Raw genomic sequence first — 17,148 nt, 5'->3', positions numbered from 1 at the left:
TTATTTATATATAGGTATCTTACCTGTAGATACACTGAACATTCTATGTAAATACTATGTCGATTTGTTATTTTTTGCAAATTTTAATATGTATTTGAACACTAGATTATCAGACAGTCAAATAACATTTTGTTCTCAACTTACCTCTAACTGTTTTGGTATGTTAATAGATATTATGTATTATGAAAATTTAACACCGATATTCTTATTTCTGGGACAATTATTGCAAGAAATTTTTGAAACAGAGTTGAGCTACTTACAAAATGAAGAAGAAAAAATTACGTCGATATTTTCTAAAATTAAAGACGTGATAATTTTTACTACCCGATCGTAAGCTAAGAGGTATTGTAATAGGGTCCGGTCCATTTGATGAATAGCTAATTCCATCCATCTTTCTCGACGTTCCATGGCTTGTACATACCTAGATCATGAAAAAATTCCATCTGTGTATTGGCGATTTTATTAAACAGTTTTTTTCGGAAACTTCTAGATAGATTGTTGTGAAATCATACATGTAATTTAGTAGGTATTAACTTAATGCAACGTGCTGGATTTATCCCTGTTAACAGGGCCGGCTTAACACGGTAAGCGAAAGATGCACCGCATCGGGGCGCCCATGACAAGGGGCGCCGGGCGGTAGGCGGCGCCTATGCTTTTGTGTTAACTTCATAGAAATAAATTAATAGGAGTATTAGATTTGCATTGAATCACTACGCACAAGATATTATAACAGGAACAGACCAAGGCGCCCATCGAAAACTTTTCAGAAAAAGCTACATTTTAACATTACACTATGGGGAGTGATTCACCAAAATAGGTCATAAGAAGTCAATTCCTGGCACTTTCTGACTGTAATAATAGAAAAAGAGTGCCCCTTTGGGTTGGATGATTGGACCTTTAGATCAACACCGACAAAAAATACTAGTTTTATGATTGTCATTATCTGGGTAACAATTTGAGACAGCGGTATGACCAAAACCAGATCTTTTTCTAACATTTGTCACGTTTGTTTGTACCATAAAACTCCTTGTCGGCACAAACACTTTTATATATGTATTAAGACTGATTCATATTATTTTATATATGTTTGTTAATTAAAAGTATCTCTCTACAAAAATATGTGATTACAAAATTTTGTTTGTTTTGTTTACAAACAATTTTTATAGGGCGTTGAACAGTAAGTTGCATCGGGGCGCCTGATCCCTTAGAGCCGGCCCTGCCTGTTAACGAGTTCATGGCGTCATCACATAACTCCTTTACCTGTAGTTTAATAATCCAGCCCATTTTTATTTTAAATTGCCAAAATTATCAGAACAAAGAATACATTTTAGAATGTCTTTAAAAAACTGAATTTGTTCAAGAGATTGTGGCAGGAGTAGTTACTATGTTTAAACAGCTTTAGATCAATTTTTATGTGTGTTTTACATGCTTCTGTAACGATCAAAATGATTGTTCTCATAACATATAATCAATCAGTTTTGCGCATATCGATTTGTTAAAATTTTTGTTTTCATTGAAGTGCAGTACCAACGTAGCGGCGAATGTAAATTACAGCGGACGGACAGAATATTTTAATCCCGAAAATAAATTGCAGTGATGTGCAAGTAGTACCTGTAACCAGATACTACAGACTCATTGCGTTTAAAGTTGTCTGATTAATTATACTTGGCAGAGTTTTTCACAATATTTTGGAGATTTTTTTCAAAAGTGTTATTTATCGGTATTTTCCAAGCAATAAATATTCTGTTTCCAAGATATTCGTAACAAGATAATATTGGGGATTACTGGAATATCATTCTTAATTTAGTAAATGCCGTTATTTTGCAGAAGAACTATCACAGACCCAGATTTGACGAAGGAGAAATGAGCTTCGAGAAATTCCCCAGTCATTACAGGTAAATGGGTGACCCTGCTTAGGACCGGTACCTGATTTAATTATTTGCTGCTGTTTACACTTTATAAAAATTTACGACACGGGTTAGGGAAAATTATCGGAATAGTTCCGCTGCAGTTTCCATGTGCCCCCAACGTAGCACCTTAAAGTGCACAAAAAGGTAGCATCAAAAGTGAACTGTTCGATAAAAACTTATGAATTCGGAAATGTTGTGATTCAGTTTGTTACACTGTTAAACAATTTTTTTTTCTCGAGATTCTCAATCACGTGATTTTTTTTTGTATTTTTATTGAGCAGAAAGTATGTTTATTATTAATTTGAGAAGAAATAATCTGTATAATGTTCTATACGTTTATGTTTATCCTGACTTGTGTATTATTATACATATGTTAAGATAAATACTTAAAAATGATGCTTAAACGTGTAGTTGTTCATGCATTAAGGATCATGAATTCAGTATCACTATCAGTAATTCACTTTATAATTTCAAAGCAACTAACAATAAGCTGTTATTACGTTACGTAAGCATCAAGATACGTACATCACCAATCAGAAGACATTTAATAGCTTTTTTAATCATTACTAACACAAAAGCGTATACTTTTTTTACCCCTTGAAAACATATTTTTATGAAATATTATTTATCTGCCCAATAAAATCTAATGTCGATAATGTGACAAGATAGGATTTTTATAATATTTTGTATCCGTAAATCAGGATTTTAAAGCCAATTGTCAAATAATAACTCCAAATCTGTGTGAAACACTTTAATCAAAATAACAATATTGTTGACTTTTATAAAATTATTGTAAATAATAAATAAATAGGAATCAAACAGAACTTCTTTTAATAGCTTAATAGTAAAGACGAATTTGATTCCTCACAATGACAACGATTCTGTAGTATCCAAAATACCAAAAGTAAACTTTGTTTTAGTTTTGTACCTACCAAAAAAATCCAATAATGTGTAAAGGCTTATATAACAATTTAGAAAAGTTACTTTTCTTTACTCAAAGCTTGAATAAATTCTTCTAGTTTCTCCTGAATCTGGCGAACTCGTTCTGTAACGAAATATATGTTAGGACAAAAAAAAAACAGATCGTTGAAATAATGTCGTTTCAAAAAATACATCTACCTATTTCTTTTCAACATAAATAGTGACAGTTTGATTTGGGATAAACGTTGTTTAGATGATAAGGTTAGACAATTTTTAATTTAAATGTTATTTTAACTATTCTAACTAAGTAGTTAATAATGCACGCTTATTACGACCATTACGACTCAATTAAAATTTAACCTAAAAAATTAAAATAATCTCACGATCTCGTAATCACTTGTTGCAAAGCTCAATTAAATTAATATGAAACAAAATACTGTAAAGTACATTATATATTTATACTTACTCAATTCTTCAGCTAATGTAACTCTTCTGCCAGTAAGTAGTGTTTCCTTTTTGTCTATATCTTGACTATAATCTTCTAGTACGTCCTTAATTTCTTTATCTAGTCTTCGCGCTACAAAGAATTATCGATATTTTAAACTTCTAAAATAATACCTTACAAACCTTCCCGGTTAATTATTTGTTGCCTAAGAGCGTTTGAAGTGACTTTCATCATTTGTTGAATCCTATGGAATAGTATTATATCTGAACATTCAACATCAGCTTGTTGATGATACAAATAAAAAGATTTCCGACAATCATACGCCTTAGTTAAAGACTGTTTAAGAAAATGGCGTCTGTACACAGGGAACCAAACTTCACGTATGAACTCATTATCAACTTCTATGCTACTACGTTGTAACAAATTATTCCTAATGGTTGTCAGTTCATCATAAGTTAACAAGGGTGGATGTTTCTAAAAATAATCACATCAGTACAAAGAATTTAGTAAAGAAAAAATAAATGTTACTTCGTTTGTATATAGAATCTTATCCAACTCAGATTTTATGGCACATCGCTTCGCTTGTTCTTCGCTTTGGTACTTCCAATACATCCATCTTTCCTTCACAGAAGGACCTAACATATCTTTCAACATGTCTTCTGTTTGTTTGAGTTTATTTTTCACACTTGTTTCCAGGAACTTCACAGCCGCGTCCCAATCCCTTTTGTCACTTACAGTGCGATCTTCCAAAGCATTCAGCTGAATAACCCTCAGCATTTCCGACGCTTTGTCTTCCCACGAATGTCTTTGCATAGCTTCACTAACTACTGCCGCTTTGAGAAGATCAAAAACATCATCATGATCAGGGGCTTGATTAGCTTTACTCATGAACTTCTGAAACTCTTCTTGCAGAGTTTCCCAACCTGACTCTACCGCCTGAGATGGCAGCGCTTGCTCCGCCCAATGCCTTAGTTTTATGTCAACCGATGTATTAAAAGTCTCGAAGCTACCGGTCTGAGCCGCTGGCAAATATATGTTTTCAAACACATGGCTCGAAACTTTGTCCCAGATTTTACTCATCAAACAATCTTCCCATTGCTTGGGGCTAACCTGGGACAAATTTACAACCTCATCGAGAATTTCCGCACGGGCTCTTTCAAACAATTCATCCCTGTCTTGTTCTCGTATTCGCGGAAAATTATTCTTCCACTCGGTTTCCAAATTGAACCGTCTAGCTTTAAAGGCATCGGCTTGCTGTTCAACCGTTTCGCGCACCATTTTCCAGAAACAGTCAGCAACTGCTAGACTCAAATTGCGAGTAGTAACTTGTGTGGAACGTATGACGCCATCTTTGAACAGCTTTGAATTCTTGAAAAAATATTCCTCGTAATCTTTTATTGTTTGAATCGAATCGTCTTTCCGACCTTTTCCTGTAACTACAGCGAAATAGCCTATCGCTTTCATTGGGAACAATTTACCGGAAAGTATTTTGCGAATCTATTAAAATAATTAAAAAAAAAGACATGTCAAGTTGAGCCTTATGACTTACTCGATTTGGATCGGCTAAATTTTCCTCGGCTAAATCAACTTTAGTTAAAACGAAAATTGTTCTTTTACCGTTTGGATCACATTGTGCTACTAAGTCAGTTACGTTACTCCTTTCTGCGTCTACTGAGCCATCTTGAATGCATAGAATAATAGCGTTTGGGTTATTCATGTAAGTTTGAGTCATCTGTTTTATGCATTCGCGAGTATCGGACGCCATGTCTGTTGTAACAGTCTGAAATGTTTAATATGTTTCTATTTTTAAGTGCAAGAACAGAAATTAAGGTAAATTACATACCGTTTATTATCCCACAACACCGAAAACAACACACCTCAATTCAGTTTAGTTTTGTCTACATAGATATATATATATCACACTGTGAGAGCAATACTCACGTAACTCAAAACCTGCGCGTTGTGAGTAATGATGATTTAAAATTCCCAAGCTTTTATATATTATTTGTATCTTAAATACCAAAGGCTTCGAAATAGATTATAGTCGTATTGTCAATCTATTATTAATCGTGTTTTTATTCCTTTAGAGTAGACCCTTCTACTCGTTATAGAAAACAAGAAATTTTGAATTTTGACCGGCAAAAAAACCGGCCACCCTCAAAAATTTCGCAAAACCACTTTAAAACTTAATTTAACTAGTGATCGTTATTTTATTAAAGAATCATTTACTATTGACACATGATGTACAAATTAGCACAAAAAAGAAGACAATTAAACGCAGAATTAAATTTAATTTAACAAAATAACAGAAACAGACCAAGTACGATATTTTCTTAAAAAAACAATAAAGGAGGCTGTTGTTGTAAATAGTGTTTTTCATCATTTGATTATAAGTTTGGCAATTAATTAACGTTTTCACGCGAAAATAATTCTATTAACTCTTACAGACGTCTTTCAAAGTGTCGCTCTGTTTCTGTTATTTTGTTAAATTAAATTTAATTCTGCGTTTAATTGGCTTCTTTTTTTGCTAATTTATATCTTATATATCAATAGTGAATGGTTCTTTAATAAAATAACGATCACTAGTTAAATTAATAATTTTTAAAGCTTCGTTTTGCGAAATTTTTCATGGTGGCTGGTTTTTTTTGCCGGTTAGTGTACTATGGCTAAATTGTTATAAAATGTGTTATAATTTTGTTTAATTCGCTTCTTTTTTTCCTAATAGATTCAGTCCATCGTATTTTTTTGCGTATTGCTAAAGGACCTTCATAAATATTATTTAATCATTTTCATTTAAGTCTGATATCGCCGTTGTCGTAATGTTCGGGCATTTATTGACTATTATTTCCTGATATACTTCCTTTCTATACGAAGTTACAAAATTCCATCGGAATTTTTGACAAATTTTAAATTTTTTATTTCGCTCTAATTAACTTTCCTACCTTTCCTATTCAAAGAAAAATTGATTTCCATGTTTTCGGTCAATTCTTAACTATATCAGAAGACATTGTGCATTTATTGTGTTCAATTTGTACCTAAATTAGTAGGAGTAACAGATTATCAACATCGTCTGAAATCTCATAGTTTCATAGCTTACGTGCATTTCACTTAGTTTTGAGATACGGCAGTCTCGCATTAAGTGCACGCGTAATGTTCGGAAATGCAATACAAACATTTTAATGAATTTGAGCATTACGCAAGTATTAAAAACCGTTTATACTTGCATATACTAAAACTACATTAACTTTTTTATGCATTAATGATAAATTTAAGAATTCGGCAAATTTTGACTTACGTATTGCTCTCACAGTGCGATATATACAAATTTCATTCGAGATACACACACATAAAACTTTATGGCAGATAATGAGTGAAACCCCTGCACAATGGCAACAGTAATTTATTGCTTTTAACACCCTATGCGACCAGATATCGGCACGTTCCGGCAGAATTTTTCAGGGCCGTACTCTGTTAAAAAAATAAGGTGAAATAATAGACAAATTGTATTAGTTAAATAATATTTATAAGATTATACGTCACTTTCAGACTCAGATGAGTCGTTATTTATTGAAATTATAATTTCGTTAGGCCGTGTATTTACAAATGTTGATTCAACTTTTATAACATGCCGAATACAATTCTGCCATTTTTCAGAAGATATGAGTTCTGATTGTTGTCTAATGAGATTTACTACAGCGGGAGAACTTTCTGGACGATTATTATATTTTCTAATATTATATCCATAACATTACCGAAAGCAGGTAAAACTTTCAACTCAACCCAAATACGGCTCTGTATAAAATGACCTGTCAAGCCCTTTTCATAATTTATGGTTACGGTTTCAGGAGCACCGATTTTTGAGTGATTGGTCCCATAAAAATTTATGTGGGTGTATCTCGAATACAGTTACAGTACTCCTAATATGTTACTACAAAATAATATCATACAAAAAAATTGGCCACGCGTTGAGAATGACTTTTGTGTTTTCGGTGTTGTGGGGCAATAAACGTTTAGTGTCATCGTGCGCCGAGTGATCAAAGAAGATTCTTGAAGATAAATGTTCAAAAATCAAAATAACTTTTATCTGCGTATACTAATACTACAGTCTTGCAGCATGGTCCTATTCAGTCAGTCACCGGAATTCTGTGGTGTCAATGTAGCGCTAACGTATAGCTTCTCTTGAGCTTTGGCGGAGATCAACCAAAGCCTTCAGTTCCTTGTAAAAGGCTGGTAAAATCTGGTACCAGGTACTTGCACCATATTGGTATCTGGCTAGTAAGATCTGGGGCTTTAAGAAGTACCAAGAAGCCAGATGCCTGCGCGGACGGATCGGGGAATGCGGAAAGGGGCTTACCACCTCACTTTCCACCGGACCCTCATAACGGGCCCGAGATCAAGTGTGGTGTAACACGGATTCCCAAGACCAGGTGCAGCATTAAGTTCCGGTCCTCTAACGTGATGAGAACATGTAGCCTGTCTTAGAAGTCACCTAATCCGCCGCGTGCAGGATACGAACCGCGAGGTTTATTAAATCTCCAAATGATGCAATGGTCCAGGTCAACTAGTACCTGCCATACTAGTGCGGATTAGCTCCGCACTAAACTGATACATGGAAATGTAAAAACGTCTGCCCACATGCGGAGCACTTGTGATCTGGTGAAGCTCTACCAACGGGTCGGGGAGCTATTCGAGTAGTGTGATATTTACAGCGAGTTAATTCAGCAATTGTGTTGGCATCCCATCACTTTTTTAACATACTTCAAAAGGTTTGCAAAACCCAATTTATTCCGCAATTAACAAGCTGGCCAACTTCACCTACTATAATAGTACAGACTGGGTAGCGAACCAAAAGAGTTCTTAAAAGCTTGTGTCTGTGAGGGGCGCGATTACCTAGCGGGGAAACCCGTTAGCCTCGGCGCCTCATCAGCTCGCACCGCAAAGGAGCAATGGCGAATGTTTACCAGTACCTACTTGCTCGAGGTGTCTCCTCGGCAGACAAAGCCTGGACCTCGGAGCGGGTTCCAAGGTTCATCGAACGTATGCCGTCCTCCGGTGTCACCCGCATTGATGTTGGACTTGAGGGGGTAGTGAAAAGCTTTATGATGATGGGAAAAGACTTAAAAGTCGAAAACTAACGAAGGAGGATCTCGAATATTGGTTCCATAAGGGTTATCACGTATCTATTACCCTCAATATTAATAATTCGTTAAACTATTATAATTACAAAACCTGGATTGAAGCTTGGTGGTCGTCAAACTCCAAACAGGACAGTAATACCGTACCTTGATTGTCTTTGTCTGTTATGTAATTAACTTTTTAACAAACAAAATTATGTCAGCGTTTACGTTTCTTACACACTATCAACAATTCCGCCGATCGGTCATTTTACCTATTTCGCCCAAGAGTGATGACTTGTATTTTAAAAAATAAATTTGTTACCAAAGCTAGTCAGTCCCGTGTTAACAACTGAGGGACAGTATAGTGCAATGCTTTAAGTATATTAATATAAATATATGGATTTAAACAATTGTAGTATGCTTTATTTCAAAAACAATAAAGAAAACATACAGTCGCGGCTAGAAAATCTTGGACGTCATTTTTACTTCCCGAGCGTAAGCTAAGGAAGTATAGTAACCGAGTCCATCGGGCGAATGTCCACTTTTATGTTTTCTCGACGTTTCATGACCCCGACAGGCGAAAAAAGTAGTCTCCGGGTTTCGTCTGTCTGTCTATATGGTGTCTGTATCCATTTTTATTAAACACGTAATCTCCGAAACTGCTGGACCGACTGTTGTCAAATTTTGTATGTATGTATATTAGAAATATCATGTAGATGGTTAAATGCTAACCAAAATTTGGCTAATCATCCCCACCAACAATTTGATGACGTCATTTCAATGAATCGTATTTTAAAATAATTAACATTATACTACCAACAAGGGATATGTCTCCGTGGCGCAGTAGCTTTATCGCGGAGAACGGCGACCTGTGGTTATGGATACGAACTTGGCCCTTTCGTTTTTTTTTCTTGCACTGGCAATACGCCGTGACTACTTTTCTTCTGTGCTGTAACTAATATTATTCATGTTGATGACGTCATCAAATATTTTTTATTGGTCAAATTAAGAACGAGTCACCCCATTTTCTTGGAAATATAAAGAGTACGCACGTCTTCATATAACAATGATAAAATAAGAATTATAATATTCAGAACAGTTTGTTCGATTGTGGTTTAATTAATAACTTTAATCCTCTGTTTTGAGAAGACAAATTCATTCAAATCAAACTAAATAATTTCTACATGACATACTTTCGATGCATAAACATTAGGGATGTACCGACTAGTGGCCGATCGGTCGGATAAGCCGACTATTCGGCCGTTTTTCATCGTCGGCTGCAGTCGGCGACTGGTCGGCTAAACAGCCGGTCAGTCGGCTTTTTTTTTATTAAAATTAAAATAGTATATAAAACAATTAAACCAGGTTTGTAGAACCTCAATTAAATATTTAATTGCGATTTAATTTTTAACCCCGCGTTAAAGTACCATGTGACCGACTCTACGCCAATCAGACGTCGCTAATGGCCTTGTTAAATGCGCGATCAACTTAATCTCAGTTAAAATATTGTATAAACTGGCCCTAAATCGTGTTATTCTTTATTTTTGTACTGAGTTAGTAAAAAAAATTAAATGTTAAAATTATCCAAACAAATTTAACACATTTTTTGGAAAACAAAGGAACTTTAGTTATTCCTTTTACTAAAATAAAACAAATTTTTAAGGTAGTCAGAGAAATAGAAAAAAAGACACACTGTCTGTCGCATTTATAAACCCGTTTAGCAAAGCCGAACAGTCGGCCGACTAATCGGTTTTTACTGGCCGAACAATCGGCTAGTCGGTTAGTCGGCCAAACCTACAGTCGGTACATCTCTAATAAACATAAATAAACACTTGAGCTTCAGATTGCTATTTCCTAGTGTTGAAGGAGACATTTTATCCCGTTAGTTATGTGCTTTTTAAATATAGTTTACATTGTTCGTACAGCGCAGTGGCTACGGGGGTGTTATTTAAACTGCTGATTTTTAATTTAATAATTTACAGAAGATATCACAAAACGAAAATCGTAAAATCATATTTTATCATTTTTTAAAGAGCTGGATTTGTCGGACTATACTATACTATACTATACTGTACTTATAGCCTTCGACCCATATTTTATTGATCAAATTAAGAACCTCACTTCCTATTAAATATGAGAATACCGACGTCTTTATTTAATTATGATCAAATAAAAAAAATAATAATCATATTCAAAATATTTTGTTCCATTGTGGCTTAATTAATAATTTTAGTTTGCTGTTTTAAAGAAAAAAATTATTGAAATTAAATAAATTCCTACATGACATTCTTTCGGTGCATAAACATAAACAATCGAAGTTAAGCATGTGCACTGGTAATAATACACTCTTTCCGTTGGTTATTTGCTTTGAATATACTTCATATTGTCCGTATGTCTGCGGACGGCACCTCCTTGGAATTTGCACCCTCGGGGCGCAGAGGATTCGAGATGTCATTTACACCACTGGTTTTATCATATAAACGTTATCAGAAAACAAAAATTTTTTATAGTTTTTCAATGAAGCGGAATTTTTTGGACTGTATTTCAAGGGCGAGGGAAGTTCTGTCGAAGTAACTTTGGACCAATTTTTTCATGCCTTATTTTCACTTTGCCTTTGACGTTTAAAAGAATTTATCACATTATTCACGTAGCATGCAGTGTCAAAAATGACGAAACTAAAAAAATAAGGTTACAATATTTAAAGGTGGTTTACACTTTGTGAAAACACATTGAGGTCCAAGAATTTCTGGTCCCGACTGTAACTTGTAAAAAAATGCATGCTGCTACAAAAGTAACCCTTGTATATTCATTATGTAAAATTGGTCTAATATTATTTAGACAGAACTTCCTTTGCCTCTGAAGTACAGTCCAACAAATTCAGCTTCTTCGAAATACAATATTTGATTTTACGAAAGTTTATCCATTTTACGATGACCCCTGTAAGTTAACGTACGGTATCGCTCACAACAACTCGATTTTGCACTGATCAAACATATTCTAAGAAACCATAAACTCAGAACAACAGAACAAAAAAAGTATTGATCATTTCACAATTAAACAACAAATGAGATTTTTCTTAATACAAAAAAAGGGCCCAAGGTTATTTTGATAGAACTTCCCTCGCCCCTCAAGTGCAATAAAATATCCAGCTTTTTCGAAAAACTATAAAATTTGATTTTCCGAATTTTATTTTTTTTTAAGAAAACCCCTATAAGTTAAAATAAAGATATGTATGTAATGTTAAGGTAAATGTAAAGAAACTTGTTACGCGTTGGCTTCAAATTAGTCTTTTGTTACAAAATTTTGTGATTACGTGATCAACATTTTTGCAAGGGCACGTATATATTTTGGATAGGTGCAGTGTAATACTAATAATAACAATAATGTATTTCCAAAATTTCGGAACAATTAATGGAATTCCTGATTCAATCAACAAAATTATTATTGATTCATTAATTCTTTTGAGTCACCCTGTATAAGCAATTCTCAAAAATATGAATGCACTGTTAAATTAAAAATAAATGCACGAGTATATACTCATCATAGTCTGCACATTCTAAATAGGATTTATTTGGCAAAATTTTGAGATGACGTCATTGATTTTTTAGTAGGATAAACAGATACATTTCGATTAAAAGTTTATCATACTTACGAGAACCTTAAAACGTCACAGACAAGCAGGTAGGCAGATACACAGCCAGATGGAAACGGCTACTTACTTTTTCGGATTCTAGGAGCTATGATATGATTGTAATACTTCCTTAGCTTACGCTCGAGAAGTAAAAATTGGAGATGTCAGAGATCGAAACCCGGTCCTTTCAAATGCCAAACGAACGCTCTTAACAGTAAACCATGGCTCACGTTTCAAATGTTTCGTACTATATATTTAAAAAACAGCTTTACTTTTAGAAATATTAAGTAATAAAAAGACGACAAACAGACGGACAACAGACAGACAGAAACGGGTGACCTTTTTTGTATACTCTAGAGGTCATGAAACGTCGAGAAAACATGCAAGTAGTCGTTTGTCGGATTGCAATACTTGCTTAGTTTACGCTGGGTAAGTACAAATAATATGCAAAATCATCTCGGTGAGACGACCGACCGGTGGAATTGCAGATAGTATGAAGAGGCCTTGGACAAACAAGTTTTTAAAACAAATTTTTGTAATCTAATAGAAATTGCGGCCTTCTTTAAACAGGGAACAATGGTGCATTTAAAACCGAAATAAAGTTATTGTAAGACTTAAATGGACTTAATAACATTAAAAAGTAAGTCAGCAAACTATCATAAATTCAAAAATACTCTATTACTTTTTATGTAAAATCTAAAATTAAAAAAAAAAGTAATATGTATTAAGAGTAAAATTTTTATAATTCTGTAAGATTCTAACCAAACAGTTGCGCAATCCAGAGCTAATGTTGTGGATAAGAACATAAATCATCTGTATGTTTACATTTCAGTAAACATGGCACATCCATAGAAGGAGAAGAAAAATAAATGCACTGTATAAAGGAAGGTTGAAGTTCATTATTTTCACTATCAAGCAATTATTTTGGTACTATAATCAAACACAATGACTTACGACCACAAAAATAATAAAAGTGCATTTAGAATTTAATACTCACTGAAATAATGCCTGGCAAATCCACTAAAACCATCCTATGTAAACCAGGTCCTTTGACTGTCATTGAAATTACTTCACTAGATACAGTTTTTCCTCCTCTAACACTACTTCTCATCCTCAGCTCTACCTCACGTCGCAAGTCCGCTAAATCTGACTCTTTTGTTAAATCAAATTCCCTTGTTGAATCTCTAAACTGGGCAACGTGGTAGGGTCCTTCAGATAAAGTCACCTTTACTGGTGCTCTTGTCATCATTTCTCCTGCTCCTCTGGGAAATATTCTAGCTTGAGCAATCATCTCCAATACTGATGTTTTGCCACTACTTTGATCACCAACAACCACAACCCGAGGCAGTTGATCTTGAGTATTGTAACCACTGTCAAAATCAGCAAGCTCATCTAATACTTCACTATACATATCAATTAGACTATGCTTAATTTTTCTAGTTGGTGCTTTTTTGCCTTGTTTGAGTAACAAGTTCTGTTTTCTTAATTCTTTATTTTCCTTCTCAAGTCTTTCTAATTCCTTTTGGTATTTTATCTGTGTCTGTATCATTTCATCTTGTAAATTATTTAATCTGGCTTGGGCATCCTTCCTTGCTTTATCATCTCTTTCAAAAGTTTCAGTGAATGATTTTGCAAAAACTGTATTCTTTTCCTTAGTATCTACAATTTTTATTACAAACATGTAATAAATGTGGGAAAAACTACTGGGGTAGCATACCTGAGTACAGTCGTTCTACAAACTCGGAAAGGCTGGAGAAAGCACCTAAAGAAACAAACATAATTTATTAAGAATGAGAGCGAATGTACTCGGATATGAAACTTTATAGGGGATTACCATCAATTGCCGGGGGTAATTGTCCATTCTGTTGTTCTGCTGCTGCAATTGCATCATCTAATCTCTGGTCAAACCATGATCTAAACTCATTTAGTTTTGATTCAGTTAAGGACTTAATTCGGGGATCTAAACATTTAAAAATGTATTAGACATTTCATTAAAACATGCATTTACCAATGGCAATTTTGTCTTTCATGGTATCTTTAAATTCAATCAAATTTCCACGCCATTCCTGCCACTTTTCGTTATCTGGAAGTACATCATCAAGCCATTTTAAGTCGGGCATGCCATCTTGCCAATCTTGAAATTTCTGTAAAAATGTTGATATTACAATGTTTAAAAATGTGTCCATCACAAACTTTTTGTAAAGCTCCTCCTCCAGCAACAGCTCCTCCTAACAATATGTAACGAATTTTAAGAACTCCCCTTAAAGCTCTAACAATGAGCATTCCATAATGCCTTCGCTGGTATCTATTGTGGGTATAAAATAATGGTCGCGACCTTTCAAGAGCTCTGCCTCCCCATATACTACTAAAGCTCCTTTGGTTTATTTTAGACTGACCATATTTTAAAGGATTGTTTAAATAAGAACTTATTACTATACGGCTGCAAAATTTAAATATTTTTAAAAAATTTACATAACCTTATTCTGACTGCATGTCACGTAACCAAACATACCCAAATTTGCCTTTAATTAAGTGCTCCATTTATACGATTATTTAGCTTTCTACCAGATCATTATATGACATAACAAAATTACCGATCAAATCGAAATGAATAAAATTTTTTGGAAACTGCCAAGTACTGTCATTAGTGTCACTTTGCACTTGCCGGTCGAACATAATTTCGATGTAATGGGATTGATACTAAAATTCACAGAACCTATAATTTAGAATTTGCATTAGACATAATAATTATGCAACACACAAAACAGCTTAACTATACCGACAGTTGCCGACAATAATAATACATTTTTCTTAAATATTGTTTTAGCACCGAATTTGTGTTGTACATACATATAATTACAATTAATACTGCTACTGCAAGTTTTTTTTATTAATACCAGTGATGTTAATACTAAACGAAGACTAAAAACTAGGGTTTTCATTTTCTGGGGATTTTAATGTTGCAAATCTTCAAAATAATATTCACGAGGCATGAAACGTCAAACAAGATTAATTTAATTTGCCGCAGGTTAATTTTCAGCTTGTCTGGTTTGCACAAAGCCACAGGACAAAGGCAACATTCGTTTTAATTAAGGAATTACATATAACGTCCAATTTATGAAAGTGATCCCCAGAAAATGTTTTCAGACTACTAATGGATAATTATAACCGGATACGTAATTAGCGATACTTCAAGTTTAAATTTTTTACACCTGATAAAAAAACCGTTACGCTTAAGCAACGGGCTCATTAAAAATTCTTGAAATTTCTGAACTAAAGTAGGAGATTAAAAAAAAACTGGGTTGAACCCACCAGCTCCAGGTGACGACCGAAGAAAAATACTGAATCGTCAAACTCCAAGGTGACTTGTATGTTCTGTGGGTTGCATGTTGATGGTAATTTTAGTCGTTCATTAATGCCCCCAGGGTTCGCGGTTTTGTTGTAACAACAATGAAAATGAGCTAATCCATCGCAAGAGGATTTCCAATCGACCTTGGCTTTGGTCTTGCTTGGTTCAAGGATGTAAACATTAAACTTGATTTAGTACAAATAGAACCACCAAGTTGTTAACTACTAAGTAATTTCAGCGTCACTGCAGCCAAGGTGAGTAATTTGCTAAGTTTTAAATGCGTCGGTGTGTATACTTTAACGCTTTTAGATGAATCCAGAAGATATGAGTGTGTCCGTCTCCAGACAGGAGCTATCAACATTACCATCACAGTTAAATCAATCAACAGACTGTACATTTATAATTGGTGGCGAAGAAATAGGAGCTCATAAAATTGTGCTAACATGCTGCAGTCCTGTTTTCGAAAAAATGTTCTATGGAAAATTGGCTTCGAATCGAATTATTATTACAGACATCTCTTTGGAAGATTTTACTCAGATGCTCAAATTTATTTACACTAACACTGTGAGAATCAAGTCAGTATTACATGCCTGGTCATTATTTTATGTTGCTCATAAGTATTTACTAGATAATTTTGCCAATGCTTGTGTTAATTATATCCAACAGAATTTTAATATTAACAATTTGATACTGAATTATGAATATGCCGAAATGTATGGGATTAAGAAGTTACAAATGATTTGTATGAATGATATTGCTGACTACGTTAGAGGAATATTCCTATGTGATTATCATATGAAACCGACAAGCCTTGTGACAATCTTACAACAAAAAACTTTAAATATTAGTAATAATGAGTTAATAATAGGAGTTTTAAACTGGGCTGTTACAGAATGTGATATTAAAAATATTAGTCTATCAGCAGAAAACATGATAAATCTCTTAAGGTCATTTGAAATTCTACAGTTTTTAATTGACGTAGATTTTACTATTAATCCCAATTCAGATAACTTAATACTCAACTGTAGTTACTTAATTAAAAGTTTTAAAAACCCCAGCATACCATACAGACAATATTTGAAAAAACAGTGGTGTATTTTTTGCAAATGTAGACAAACATATAAAATTGCGAGTAGAATTGAGATGAGAGAACGAGATGTTTTAATTTCCAATATTTCAGTCAATAGAACTTGTCTATTATATGGCTTAGTGGTGGTAACAGAAAATAAACAAGTTGGTAACGAAAATAACGAATATAACGGCGGCATCCGAATTAAAATAGGAGAAATTAATAATCGTGAAACAATCATTGATACCACATTCCATCAGACTTTATTGTATGAAACATCAGTGTACGTCCCTCTGTCTGATGTTTTTTACTTAGAGTCAGATAAAATATATTCAATTAAAATTAATTACCAGAATTTTGACGTTTTTAATGATTTGGGTGTTAAAAAAAGTTCCGTTTTATGTAATTACATGAGCAATAAGTTGATTGATCAGCGAAGGAATATAGTTTTCTCATTTGATGAGTTAGATGGTACTGTTATTAGAGGTATTTCTTATTATCCCTGTGTAGAAATGTGAAATGTAATTTAAATAAATTGTTTCGTTCACTCCTGAATTTTTAGTTACATAACCGCATCGTATTTTTTATGTTTTTCACATTGAAAACGCGTGCTAGTATGTCAAAACAGTGATATGCCCATCTGTTATCGTTTCCTAGAATACTCTATATGTACATGTGATTAAAACAGTGTGCACCTAATCGTCTT

The 17,148-nt window shown here is 33.9% G+C and overlaps 2 protein-coding genes across 6 annotated transcripts; one reads left to right on the top strand and one right to left on the bottom strand.

Annotated features, from left to right (window-relative positions):
- Positions 1–2,646: 2,646 nt before the first annotated feature.
- On the bottom strand, positions 2,647–14,678 carry Opa1 (Optic atrophy 1). Of its 3 annotated transcripts, XM_064046607.1 has the most exons (12): positions 14,537–14,678; positions 14,218–14,464; positions 14,033–14,168; positions 13,859–13,984; positions 13,742–13,786; positions 13,022–13,683; positions 4,826–5,056; positions 3,805–4,773; positions 3,459–3,750; positions 3,298–3,408; positions 2,895–2,955; positions 2,647–2,838 (listed from the first exon to the last, which is right to left on the bottom strand). In XM_064046607.1, exons 1-12 carry the CDS (start codon positions 14,563–14,565, stop codon positions 2,775–2,777), a joined length of 2,973 nt encoding a protein of 990 aa, XP_063902677.1. In that variant the 5' UTR covers positions 14,566–14,678; the 3' UTR covers positions 2,647–2,774. The 3 variants fall into 3 exon arrangements, with proteins under 3 accessions (XP_063902677.1, XP_063902681.1, XP_063902690.1); XM_064046611.1 differs by lacking the exon at positions 13,742–13,786; XM_064046620.1 differs by lacking the exon at positions 13,742–13,786 and having other exon boundaries at positions 2,647–2,955.
- Positions 14,679–14,750: 72 nt separating this feature from the next.
- Positions 14,751–16,989, top strand: LOC135122450 (kelch-like protein 40). 3 transcript variants are annotated; one of them, XM_064046637.1, is made up of 3 exons: positions 14,751–15,385; positions 15,450–15,627; positions 15,683–16,989. In XM_064046637.1, the coding sequence occupies exon 3, from the start codon at positions 15,683–15,685 to the stop codon at positions 16,958–16,960; it is 1,278 nt and encodes a 425-aa protein (XP_063902707.1). In that variant the 5' UTR covers positions 14,751–15,385; positions 15,450–15,627; the 3' UTR covers positions 16,961–16,989. The 3 variants fall into 3 exon arrangements, with proteins under 3 accessions (XP_063902707.1, XP_063902703.1, XP_063902708.1); XM_064046633.1 differs by having other exon boundaries at positions 14,751–15,392; XM_064046638.1 differs by lacking the exon at positions 14,751–15,385 and having other exon boundaries at positions 15,402–15,627.
- The last annotated feature ends 159 nt before the right edge of the window (positions 16,990–17,148 follow it).

The sequence above is a fragment of the Zophobas morio genome, unplaced genomic scaffold, assembly GCF_036711695.1.
Source record: "Zophobas morio isolate AGI-343-1 ecotype UQ-CSIRO unplaced genomic scaffold, CSIRO_AGI_Zmor_V1 ptg000005l, whole genome shotgun sequence".
NCBI lineage: Eukaryota > Metazoa > Arthropoda > Insecta > Coleoptera > Tenebrionidae > Zophobas > Zophobas morio.
The sequence above is the reverse complement of the archived record's forward strand: the minus strand, read 5'-3'. Positions and strand labels throughout refer to the sequence as shown.

Excerpts from the sequence above, each read along its gene's own strand:
- Opa1 (XM_064046607.1), bottom strand. The coding sequence starts at position 14,565 with ATGGAGCACTTAATTAAAGGCAAATTTGG. Across the intron at positions 14,169-14,217 it reads GAGGAGGAGCTTTACAAAAA|AAATTTCAAGATTGGCAAGA; the intron begins GTTTGTGATGGA and ends ACATTTTTACAG. Across the intron at positions 13,684-13,741 it reads TGTAGAACGACTGTACTCAG|ATACTAAGGAAAAGAATACA; the intron begins GTATGCTACCCC and ends TAAAAATTGTAG.
- LOC135122450 (XM_064046637.1), top strand. The coding sequence starts at position 15,683 with ATGAATCCAGAAGATATGAGTGTGTCCGTCTCCAGACAGGAGCTATCA.